The sequence below is a fragment of the Oryctolagus cuniculus genome, chromosome 19, assembly GCF_051225735.1.
Source record: "Oryctolagus cuniculus isolate XC-2025 breed Fujian yellow rabbit chromosome 19, ASM5122573v1, whole genome shotgun sequence".
Classification (NCBI taxonomy): Eukaryota; Metazoa; Chordata; class Mammalia; order Lagomorpha; family Leporidae; genus Oryctolagus; species Oryctolagus cuniculus.
This window is the reverse complement of record NC_142885.1, coordinates 41857624-41870209: the sequence shown is the minus strand read 5'-3', so window position 1 is coordinate 41870209 and position 12586 is coordinate 41857624. Positions and strand designations below refer to the sequence as shown.

At 54.4% G+C, this 12586-nt stretch overlaps 1 protein-coding gene across 1 annotated transcript; it reads left to right on the top strand.

Annotated features, from left to right (window-relative positions):
• The first annotated feature begins 10893 nt into the window (after positions 1-10893).
• On the top strand, positions 10894-11465 carry LOC100341219 (cytochrome c oxidase subunit 6A2, mitochondrial). The gene is made up of 3 exons (XM_002721728.6): positions 10894-10981; positions 11102-11238; positions 11342-11465. Exons 1-3 carry the CDS (start codon positions 10909-10911, stop codon positions 11423-11425), a joined length of 294 nt encoding a protein of 97 aa, XP_002721774.1. The 5' UTR covers positions 10894-10908; the 3' UTR covers positions 11426-11465.
• The last annotated feature ends 1121 nt before the right edge of the window (positions 11466-12586 follow it).

Here is a 12586-nt window from a genome sequence, read left to right as displayed (position 1 = left end):
TAATAAATATATACAAGCTGACTTTGGGTGAGAACCCAAGATCATCTTTAAACATTCAGGAACTACCTGTTAAAAATTTTTGCAGGACATAATAAAAATAGTAACTTTATGAAAAATGAAGGAAAAATACATAAATGTGCTTAACATATCGGTAAGAATCTTATTTGGATACTTGTTTATAGAAACGGACTTTACAGAGAGAGGCAGCTGCCATAGCAATAATACTGGAGTCCTTTTTGCAGCAGAAATTAAGTGCAGATTCTTGTTTAGCCAACTTTCTAAAAAGATTAACGTTTTCTCTCACTGTTCAATATTTTTTAAACTAATTTAACAATAACCAAATTAACTTCAACAGAAAATGACTGAAGAAAACACACAGGTCAAATACACCAGCTGTGAGCTTCTTAGGCTAATTCTGACAAAGACAATCCCACTGTTTGAGTGCTTATCAGAGCCTGCTTGTCATTTCTTATGACGCAACGCATGTCCTCCTGAAAGCCACGTGTTGGAGCCGGTGTCGGGGCACAGCAGGTAAAGACACTGCCTGCAGCACCAGCATCAGCTATGGGCACCAGTTCCTGTCCTGGCTGCCCCACTTCCAATCAGCTCCCTGCATATGGCCTGAGAACGCAGGGGGAGATGGCCCAAGTGCCTGGGCCCCTGCACCCACAAGGGAGACCTGGGTGAAACTCCTGGCTCCAGGCTTCAGCCTGATCTGGTCCAGGCTGCTGTGGCCATCTAGGAGTGAACCAGTAGGGGGCAGATTTCTCTCTCTCTCTCTCTCTCAACCCTCTCCCTCTCTCTCTCCCTCTCTCTCTCCCCCTCTCTCTCTCCCTCTCTCTCAACAAAACCACTGTACTGTGCACAACCAGCAGCATCACAGGTCTTAGAGGGAAACAGTTCAGCAGCACAACACTAAAATCCCCATCAGTGCCACAGGAAACACACGCACTCCCCAAGGAACCTAACACATGGCAGCACTTGTTTTTTTAAAAATTTCTTTTGCTTTTCTTTCTTTCTTTTTGAGATGTAGGAAGCCCGGGGTGGGGGGTGCCAAGAGAGCGCCCATCTGCTGGTTCAGCCCCCAGATGCCTGTGACAGGAGCCAGGAACTCAGCCCAGGTCTCCCATCTAGATGGCAGAACCCAAGCACTTGAGCCATCGCTTGCTGCTGCCCGGGGTCTGCATGGGTGGGAAGGTGGAGACCAAGTCCGGGGCAGGGAATCAGCCCAGGCCCTTGCTGTGGGCGGTGGGCTTTCCACTGCTCTCTTAACCACCAGGCCAAATGCCCGCCCTGACAGCAGGCTGCTTTCATTGCTTATTTAACACTTACTCAACAGTTAAGTAATGCACGAACGCTAAAGCAAGTGCGGCACTTGAACCTGGAAGCCCTGAGCCAGCTGTGGGCGCAGTGTCAGCGAGGTGCAGCTGTGAGACGCGGTGGGGAGCAGGCGGGGGTTCCTGGGGCAGAGGGGTCACACGCCATGGGCATTCAAATCGGCAGGAGCTCCTGAGCTCCCTCTCTCAGCTGACGACAATCTCAGGTCCCCACTGGCTGCCGTCCACAGACCTGAGCCCTTTGCTTCCTAAGCCTCCTCTTAGGGAAGTGTCCAATGTGGCAGGCGACTTCCCCGGACCAAGAAGAGTGAGGAAGGTCACCCAAGTGGAAGCCACGGTCAACTAGAGGGTGCCCATTGCCACCGGATACTCCCAACTCCGGAGTGTGAATACACCAACCCCAAGCAGTCCTGGGTTTCAAGGTGCTTTCAGGGGCACTAACTGATTGGCATAATGGACCTTGCAAGCAGCAGACAGACTCTCTTCAGAGGCAAGCCAGAACGCTCAGGCAAAGAGAAACGTGCTAGCAACAGGAAGCCAGGCCGAGTGCCCGGAGCTGGCTAAGGGTGAAGGGTTTGGAGTCAACAGCCTTGGTCAATGCATTTGGAGGCCCTTCCTGAAGCTGCCACGAGGAACACCTTACGTTCTGCACGTCTCCCCCACTCCAAGTAATCAACCCCCAGAATGCAATTCCTTAGAGGGGTTTGCTCAACTCTGTGAAAGGATCTTTCAATCAGACTGGCCTACATGTTTTATTAACAGTCTGGTGGAGATGAGAACCCTTGTGCATTCCACCCAGTGACTCGGTTCTTCTGGGACCCTAGGTGGACCCCAGCTCTCACAGAGGGGCCTACACAATGTAATGGAGATGTCAGGGGTGCTGATGGGGGCCTGTTGAAACATCCCCTTCTCCACCTCAAGTTCTACACACACCCCACGGTACCCACACCTTCTCAGCTTCCAACAGCAGCCTGCATGTGGCCATTCCTGTAACCATGCAAAGTAACTGGGGCTGGCATTTTGCAGAACTAGGCTAAGATGAGCAAGGTACTAGTTTTTAGCTCAGACTTTAAGGGGGCGCCAAAGTACTCTCCCATCAAGATGAATAGTGCCTTAACACAATTTTTAAAAAAAGCTTTATTTGAAAGGCAGGGTGGCAGGGGTAGGGTGGGGGGAGAACCAGAGAAAGAGATCATCTATCCACTAGTTCACACCCCAAATGGCTACAAAGTTCTAAACTGGGCCTGGCTTAAATCAGGAGCCTGGAGCTCCCCTGGGGTCTCCCACATGGGTGGCAGGGGCCCAAGTACTTGAACCATCTTCTGCTGCTCTCTCAGGCACATCTGCAGGGAGCCGAAGGTGGAAGCGGAGAAGATGGGACTCCAGCCGATGATCAGATATGAGATGCCCGCATCACAGGCAGTGGCTTAACTCACAGCACAACGGCCCCTCTTAACCCAATTAAAAAAAAATAGGGAACTACAGCCAGTGCTGGCCACCCGGTTTTGTACATCCCCGCCCGTAGCAGGCCAGGGGTCAGGCCCACTGGCTTTTTCTCAGGTCAGGCGCGCCTGCGAGCTGAGGGGAGCAGCGCGCTCGGGGCTGCAGCCAGTACCTGCGCATGCGCACGGAAATCGGCCCCACCCCCCGGGTCTCCGGCTCCTGCGGCGCCTCCCGATTTATGTAGCCTCGCCTGGCTTGGCCCCCTGGGACCTAGAACTCCTCATCTGAAGCGGGGTCGCCGCTGGCCACTTCCCCCCTGCTTCTAGTTAGGGACCGGAGCGCAGCGGTTCCTGGCGGCCTTGCGTGGCCCCGTGTCAGGAGGGGCAGGGGACAGGTCTGGGGAAGTAGGAAGCAAGCGGGGCGGCCGGGAACGGAACGGCAGTCCTCGTGGCCGAAGCGAGAGTGAACGAGACATTTTCGCTTTGCTCCTCCTAGGACCGCGAGGACTCCCTCACAGGCGGCCTTAGGACGGTTCAGCCCCCGGCTCCCAGCACCCCTTGCGGGGACTACATTTCCCAGCAGGCTTCGCTCGGACTCGGCGGCTAAGCCACGCCCTCATCTGCATCCCGGCCCCGCCTCTGCGGCGTTCACCCTGGACCCGCCTCTGGTCGGGCTGGGGCCTCTCTGGCGCTGGACTCTGGCCCTCTCTGGAGAGTGGGGGTGAACACCGAGGCCCGAGCACCCCCAAGCCCCCACGGTTTGGGGCAACGCACCCTGCACCTCGACTGACTCAGTGTTACCGGGCTGGGAAGGAGCGGGACAAGCACCCTGACTGCCCTCTTCAGCTGTTCCTGGAGCGCGCGTCCCACCGCAAGCTGACTCCCTCCCCAAACTGCCGCTTCCGGCAGCCCTGGCCCCGCCACGGCGGCTCGGCCCGCCTAAGTCCCGGCCTCCGCCTGTTCCCGGATCCAGCCCTTTGCCACCCCGTGCGCTGGGGGCGGGAGCTCCCACTTTCCCTGTGGCCAGCTTGCTCTCAGATCGCTGTGACTTAAGCCTGTACGGGCTAGCCCCCCGCCCAGACGCTCCCTGAGGCTTGCACAGTTGGATGAGGTTAAAATGTAGCCTGTGACCTTTAGTCCAGCTCCCGCGCGCATCCAATGCCTCAGTTCAGGGCCTTGACCTTTATTTATTAATAGCCTGGAGCCACTCCCCAGAAGGGTCACACTGTAGTGAAGACAGGATAAGCGGTAGAGGTCACAGAGAATTAACTTAGATAGCCCTTACCCCAACCAAAAGGGTCTCGGTGTTCCCTGCCTGTTTCTAGTGCATCTTGTGCAGCCTGGGCCAAAGGCAGATACAAAGAAGGTTTTGTTAGAGCAGGTGGATTATGGAGCAAAGAGGATTTTAAAAAAATATTTATTTATTTGGAAGTCAGAGTTACACAGAGAGAAGGAGAGGCAGAGAGAGAGAGGTCTTCCATCTGCTGGTTTACTCCCCAATTGGCTGCAACAGCCAGAGCTGTGCTGATCCGGAGCTAGGAGCCAGGAGCTTCTTCCGGGTCTCCCACGCGGGTGCAGGGGCCCAGGGACTTGGTCCATCTTCTACTGCTTTCCCAGGCCATAGCAGAGAGCTGGATAGGAAGTGAAGCGGCTGGGACTTGCACCGGTGCCCATATGGGATGCCAGTGCTACAGGTGGCGGCTTTTATCCGCTACGCCACAGCACTGGCCCCACAAAGAGGATTTCTTGTACAAAATTGGCTAAATGAGGGGTTTGTAGCAGAGTAGCTAGGAGGAGCCAAACCTGAATCCTGGGTCGGCCACACACATGGTTGACCTCTGGCCAATCACTTAACCTTTCTGTGCCCCAGAGATAGAGTAATGGTGGCCACCTATCTTAAAGGTGTTGTGATGTTTAATCAGTATAAGGGGACTTCAAAAAGTTCATGGAAATATGGAATGAAAAGATAAGTTTATTTCAGTGCAGTTTTGAAATCCATGCATACAAGGAGTCATCAGTTAGTGGAAAATACATATTACAAAAAATTGCATGAATTTCAATTTTTTTGGCCTCAAACGCTTTTTTTAAAAGATTTATTTATAGGGCTGGTACTGTGGTATAGTGGGTAAAGCTGCTGCCTGCGGTGCCAGCATCCCATATGGGCACCAGTTTGAGCCCCGGCCATTCTACTTCCGATCCAGCTCTCTGCTATGGCAGTAAGAGATGGCCCAAGTGCTTGGGCCCCTGCACCTGCGTGGGAGACCCGGAAGAAGCTCCTGACTCCTGGCTTTGGATTGGCCCAGCTCTGGTTGTTGCGGCCATCTGGGGAGTGAACCAGCAAATGAAAGACACCTCTCTCTGCCCCCCCCACCTCTCAAATAAATAAATAAATCCAGGGAGCTGGATTGGAAGTGGAGCAGCCAGGGCTTGAACTGGCACCCATATGATATGCCGGCACTGTGGGCAGATGGCCAACCCACTATGCCACAGCGGCAGCCCCTGCCTCAAACTTTTTGTGGAAACTTAGACCCGTACCTGGCATGTAGTCAGTATAAGTGCTAGCTAATTAACCAGTTTATTTATAATTTAATAAAAGGTTTTCAGAATAATTGGCCAGTCAGCACCAATGCTTTATCCACCCTCGGTATCTGAGTAAAGGCTTAGCATGTCTGTACTGATAGTGTTATTGAAGTGTAAGTTACACATAAAATGCACCCGTTAGAAGTGCACAGTTTGATGATCCTTGATGAATGTCAATACTGGTGTGACCACCTTCACCCTCATGCTGTAGAATCTTTTTTTTTTTTTTTTTTTTTGACAGGCAGAGTGGATAGTGAGAGAGAGAGAGACAGAGAGAAAGGTCTTCCTTTGCCGTTGGTTCACCCTCCAATGGCCACCGCGGCCAGCGCGCTGCAGCCGGCGCACCACGCTGATCCGATGGCAGGAGCCAGGTACTTCTCCTGGTCTCCCATGGGGTGCAGGGCCCAAGCACTTGGGCCATCCTCCACTGCACTCCCTGGCCACAGCAGAGAGCTGGCCTGGAAGAGGGGCAACCGGGACAGGATCCGGCGCCCCGACCGGGACTAGAACCCGGTGTGCCGGCGCCGCAAGGCGGAGGATTAGCCTAGTGAGCCGCGGCGCCAGCCGCTGTAGAATCTTTCCATCACCCCTTAAAGTTCTGCCATGCCTCTTTGTTTACTTGATTTTTGCAGTTTAACAGGTGCCTCCTACTCATCGAACTTGCATTTCCCTGGTGAATGATGATAGCACATAACTTTTATTTTTCTATAACTTTTTGTTTCAAAGGCAGAAAGAGAGACAGGCAGAGAGAGCTTCCATCCACCGACCAACTCACCAGATGTCCACACAACAGCTGGGGCTGGGCCAGGGCAAAACCAGGAATCAGGAACTAAACACAGGTCTCCCACATGGATGACGGTACTTGAACTATCTTCTGGTACCTCCCAGGGTGTGTGTTAGAGTTGGGACTTGAACCCAGGGACTTCAGTGGATGGGATGCAGGCATCCAAAGAGGCAGCTTAAGCACTGTGCCAAATGCCTGCCCCACTGGGTCACTTTCAAGTGGTAACTCACTTCTAGGGAAAGAATGAAAGGGGTGGGTCCAAAGAAGGCCCACCTGGAGCGGGCTTTATGCCACAACAGGTTAAATCACTGCTGGGGAAGCCTGCATCACACATCAGAGTGCACAGTCATGTCCCAGCTAGCGTCCTGCTACTGCATCCAGAGGCGACCGGCCATGGCTCAAGAGCATGAAGCTCTCTGGTGTTGGCTGTTGGCAGGGTTCAGACACTGCCTGAGATGCCTACAGCACATCTCAGAAAGCCTGGATGAAGTCCCAGCTCTGCTCCTGACTCCAGCTCCCTGCTGATGGGCAGCCTAGGAGCCAGCAGGTTGGGGCTCAAGTACTTGCTCCCCTGCATCCACATGGAAAACCTGGATTGGGTTTCTGGTTTCAGCCTGGCCCAGACCTAAATGCTGTTAGCATTTGGGGAATGAAGCAGTGCATTGAATAGCTCTTTGTCTTAAGTAAATCAATGAAAAATGAATGACTTTAAAAAGATTTGTTTATTTATTTGAAAAAGTTACACAGAGAGAGGAAAGGCAGAGGTCTTCTATCTGCTGGTTCACTCCCCAATTGGCTGCAACAGCTGTAGCTGCACTGATCCGAAGCTAGGAGCCAGGAGCTTCTTCCGGGTCTCCCATGCAGGTGCAGGGGCCCAAGGACTTGGTCCATCTTCTACTGCTTTCCCAGGCCATAGCAGAGAGCTGGATTGGAAGTGGATCATTCTGGACTCGAACCGGCGCCCACATGGGATACTGGCACTGCAGGCTGTGGTTTTACTGCTACGCCACAGCGCTGCCCCCCCCCCTTAAAAGATTCCTACAAGGGGAACACTCTGACATGTTTCAGCTTAGGGCCCTGCCCAAACTGTACATCATTCTTTGCTCAAATAAACCGCTGAATTTAATTTCTTTCTTTTCTTTTCTTTTTCTTTTCTTTTTTTCTTTCTTTCCTTTTTTTTTTTTTTTTTTTGGACAGGCAGAGTGGACAGTGAAAGAGATGGAGAGAAAGGTCTTCCTTTGCCATTGGTTCACCCTCCAATGGCCGCCACGGCCGGCGCACTGCTGCTGGTGCACCACGCTGATCCGAAAGCAGGAGCCAGGTGCTTCTCCTGGTCTCCCATGGGGTTCAGGGCCCAAGTACTTGGGCCATTCTCCACTGCACTCCCTGGCCGCAGCAGAGAGCTGGCCTGGAAGAGGAGCAACCGGGACAGAATCTGGCACCCCGACTGGGACTAGAACCTGGTGTGCCGGCGCCGCAAGGTGGAGGATTAGCCTATTGAGCCACGTCGCCAGCCTGAATTTAATGTCTTTATTTTTTCTGTTAAGAGAAGTTGGGAAGATGACACAAAGCAATGGATGTTCACTAGAACAGGCTCCCAAGCCTCTCCCAAGGACTGAGGGAGACAAGAGCCCCTCTTCTGAGGCTCCCACCCTACTGCCATCAGCCCACAGGTGGGCTCCACCCTTGGCTCTGCCGTATCTACAGCTCCCTCTGCCATTCAGCCTGGCTAGTGCAGATCCTATAGCATTACACGGTTGCCCTTGAGAGATAATTCCGACTTTGAGTATTCTGTCCTAGGGCACCATGAACAAATTTTGACGTAATAGATTGCATGCTGTGATTGAACTTTTTTTAAGGTTCATTTGTTTTATTTGAAAGACAAGACAGAGAGAGAGAGAGAGAGAGAGAGAGAGAGAGAGAGAGATCTTCCATCCATTGGTTCACTCCCCCCAATGGCTGCAGTATCCAGGGCTGGGCAAGGCCAAAGCCAGGAGCCAAGACCATTTCAGCCTCCCAAGTGAGTGGCAGGAGCAAAAGGAGCGGAGCCATCATCTGGTTCCCAGGCACGTTGGAAAGGAGCTGGACTGGAGGCAGAGTAGCCGGGATTTGCATAGGCACTCAGATACGGGATGCCAGCATTTCGAGTGGTGCGGCTTAACCCACCATGCCACAATGCCCACCCCTAATCTTCGCAAGGTATGGCCAGGGTACAGAGCGTCCCAGAAGAAGCCTAGAGAAATACACTGAGCTGTGGACCACACCCTCACCGCCCACAGCAGAGGTGTGTGTGGCACAGGGCTGGGATGCTGCGGACTGAGTGTGCTCCTCCCTCATCTACAACCAAGAAGAGCTGAACCTCTAGAGGCCAGCAACTGCGGCAGGCACCCAGTTACCCACTCGTGTTAGGAAGAACGTAGGACACAAAGGGGGTAGCAAGGATTGCAGAGACAACTCTGCTCGCCTACATTCAAAGGCATTGGAGAAAAAACCCAGATACTCGTGCAGAGCCAAAGTCTCTGGGCACTGCGGCCAAGCACCGCACGAGGGCGCAAGCGACCATGCACAACACGAGGGCGCCAGGTGCAAAGGGTGGGAGCAGCCTTGGAGGCATTCGTTGAATTCTCAAGGTGGGAGCTCCCATGATGAGAACGTGGGATAGGAAGCCCCCAGAACGCTGTTAGACAGTGTCCATCAAGACGTGGTGTCAGAGGAAGAGGCTATATAGTGGCGGAAAATGGAGGGCGGAACTTTCTCAAGCTAAAATTCCCCTCCTGGTTTCATATCTCCAGAGCCATTTTCTTACTTGAGCAGGCGGGGATCCGAGGGGCCTGTGTGGAGGGAGACGCCAGGTCACTTTACCCGGACTAAGGCCCCATGTCTGCAGCCATGCCAGAGGCCAAGGTGGGAAAAGCAACAGTAGGCAAAGCTCAGTTTCATCTCAGGGCTCAGGGGTACTTTAGCAACATTTGACAGCTCGACAAGGTCCCTAAAATAAAACAGCAGCAGCCTCTTGGGAGCTACTGTTCAGCTGAGAATCCGAGGAGGAGCAGGTGCACAGCCCCTTCAGGAAATGCACCTTCCTCACTGTTCCTCCGTTGGGTTCCTCGGCCTTTGCTCACAGCTGAGGCATCCTGCTGGACGGCTGCTCTGAGACGCCATTTCTGCAGGGGCACAATGCAGCAATGCTCACCCATTTATCAAATACGGGTTTCAGGACAGCCACTCTGTGCCGGGTGCTGAGGATGAAACGGTGAGCGCGCCCAACCCTGTGGCTTTCCCGAGAGCTGCTGGGGTCTAGGGTTGCTGTGGTCCTGCCCAGGCTTTCTCTCTCCTCCAGGCAGTCCGAGTTTCAGACTGCAAGAACTTCATTTGCAGTAGGCACGGTCAGGTTCGTGGCTACCCCGGATCTTTTCAATGTTCTTCCTGTGTTTGGGGATTTTCTCTGCAATGCAGCTCCCACTCCACGCAGCTGAAGGCAGAACTCACCTTCCCAGCCTTTCACAGAGCAAGGGCACAGCAGTGACGCAGGCACAGCTGATGGGTGCACCTGTGTGGCCTGCTGACTCAGCGGAGAGAGACCCGAGGGCACAGGCTTGGTGCAGCGCTCCTTTGGGTGCAAAAGGGAGTGTGGTGTGAGCGTGTGGCTCTCCAGGCAGCGCTGACGAAGGTTCTGGCAGCCGGGGTGCAGCAGTGGGGGCCCTGGTGGGCTCTTGGGGCAGCTGGCCCACACGGAGGCTTCTGGATGTGCGGTTTGCAGTGGCCATAGCAGAGACACTGTGGGCTACCCGTGGTTCTCACATACTGACCTTATACCATGCTGAGAGTGAGCCCTGCTCCTTGCAAAGAACTGTGACTTGACCGGTGCACTTCCAGGTCAAAGGGCATGAAGGGCAGGTGTGGGGTCAGCAGGGCAGACGCAGCTTGGGATGCCTGCATCCTGCAGAGCAGGGCCTGGGTCTGATCCCAGCTCCACCTCCAAAACCAGCTTCCTGCAGGTGCATCCTGGGGCAGCAGAAGGCAGCCCATGTAGTGGAGACAGGGGTTGAGTTCTGAGCTCATGGCTTCCGTCCAATGCCCTCTCTGTTTTAGGAATTTGGGAAATGAACCAGGGTATGCAGATCTCTCTCCCTCTCTCCCCCCCCCACCCTTCTCCTCTGTCTCCCTCTGCCTTTCTAAGTAAAATTGAATAAATCCAGCTCTCTGCTAATGTACCTGAGAAAGTAGCAGAAGATGGCCCAAGTGCTTGGGCCCTGCACCCCTGTGGGAGACCTGGATGAAGCTCCTGGCTCCTGGCTTTGGTATACCCAGCCCTGCCCGTGGCAAACATCTGGGGAGTGAATCAGCAGATGGAAGAAATCTGTCTTTGTCTCTGCCTCTGCCTCTCCCTTTCTGTAACTTTCCCTTTCAAATGAATGAATAAATCTTTTAAAAAAAAAAAATGAACAAGCAGAAGACACAACGAATGCCACAAATATTTATTAAAAGCATACCCTGTGTCAGCCAATTAGCCTAGGTACAGGCTACAGTAACACTGGCATTTCAGACTCCAGATGCCTGCCTGCTTGCTAAGATAAAAGGCAGCTGAGGGCAGCTGTCCGCAGAGCCCTCCTGCCAGTCAGGGCCCATTTTAAAGATAGAATCGCCCTAAAAATAGGCCCGCACGTCCCAGGCTGGACAGGTGATTGGCCAGAGAGAGGGGAGGAGAGAGCGGCCTGGGGGAAGGAGCCTGCAGCACAGAGTCCTGCCCAAAGTCCTCAACGCCATGGCCCTGCCGCTGAGGGCCTTGAGCCGGGGCTTGGCCACCGCAGCCAAGGGCGACCACGGAGGCGCCGGAGGTGAGTAGGGTGCGGCCTACCCCTGCCCACCTGGTCCACCAGGGGTCCCGGAGACCGCCCTCCCCCAGCCACCAGGCCTCCTCAGCCCAGACTCACATGCCTTCCCCTGGCCGCCCGCAGCCAACACCTGGCGCCTCCTGACCTTCGTGCTGGCGCTGCCCAGCGTGGCCCTGTGCACCCTCAACTGCTGGCTCCACGCAGGTCACCGCGAGCGCCCCGAGTTCATCCCCTACCACCACCTGCGCATCCGCACCAAGGTAGGCGGCCGAGGCCCTGCCGTGGGGCGGGACGTGGGGCAGGACGGGGTGCGGGACCCCAGGCGGGCGTTGCTGACCTGTGCTCCCCTCCCTCTCTCCGCAGCCCTACTCCTGGGGGGACGGCAACCACACGCTTTTCCACAACCCGCACTTCAACGCCCTGCCCACGGGCTACGAGGACCCCTGAACCCGGGCGGCCCAGGCCAATAAAGGTGTAGAAGCCCCGAGTCCGGCTTGCGGGACGGCGGGATGGGCGGGACCGCGCGCAGGTGCAGTGCCCTTGGCGCGCCATGTGCTTCCTCCCCCTTGTCCCCGTCGCTGACTCGGGGGTGTCCGAGGCCGTGGCCTTCATGAGCAAGTGGGAGACCTCGCGCCTCTGCCTCCGGTGGTTAACTGGGGCTCTAGGCAGCAGAGGGCTTTCCCTTACACGGAATTGTCACAGGAACGGGGAGAGGGGACAAGATAGACTCGCTGAGGTGCCAGCAGATTCAATGGCTGGTCTCGGCTCAGGCAGCTGGGACTCGATGTCCCGAGTGAACCCAGGGCTGCAGACCTTGCATCCCCACTGTCCCTTGATGCCCACAGCCCAGAGTAACAGCCTCTGAACTCCGGCCATCTGGAGGAAACCCCATCTCAATCGTGGGCTCTGAGCCAATGCGTGCGGCCTCGGGTCCTAAATCTTTACACGGAATATTCTAGTCATGCTCTTTCGGGGTAGTCTGGGAAATCAGCTCCTTCCTGGAAGCCTGGACTTCCTGGCTTTTGGAGACCTAATTCAGGGCGGCACTGGTGCATATGAGCTACATGTCTCATTCACCTCCTAGGACAGCCTGCCCACTGACCGGACAGAAGCCGCTACTGAGACCCAGGACACACACGCACATACATGCACACTCACACACACAGTCACACAGGTGCACACATGTGCCAGTACACACATGAGCACACACATGTACACTAGCACACACATACACAGGTACACACAGGTGTATAGGCATGCATGCACACGCATGTATACTCACACGTGTTCATTAGCACATACATATGCAGGTGCACATGTTCATGCACACACATGTACATTCACAGATGACACTAGCACACACACATACTCACACACATGTGCACAGACACATCCTTGTCCCACACCCCTTGTATTCCTCATGGAACATCAGGCAAAGACGACCTCCGGCCCAGGCACCAGAGAAAAGTGAGAGAACTTTTTCTGTACACATAAGTAGGTTCTCTCAACTCTACCTCTGGTAGCATGCCAATGCCTGCATTAGGGCATTTTCCATACAAGGCAAATGCATCACCGACATCCTCATTCCATGTGGCCATTCTTCTACAC

Excerpts from the sequence above, each read along its gene's own strand:
- LOC100341219 (XM_002721728.6), top strand. The coding sequence starts at position 10,909 with ATGGCCCTGCCGCTGAGGGCCTTGAGCCGGGGCTTGGCCACCGCAGCC. Across the intron at positions 10,982-11,101 it reads CGACCACGGAGGCGCCGGAG|CCAACACCTGGCGCCTCCTG; the intron begins GTGAGTAGGGTG and ends GGCCGCCCGCAG. Across the intron at positions 11,239-11,341 it reads ACCTGCGCATCCGCACCAAG|CCCTACTCCTGGGGGGACGG; the intron begins GTAGGCGGCCGA and ends CTCTCTCCGCAG.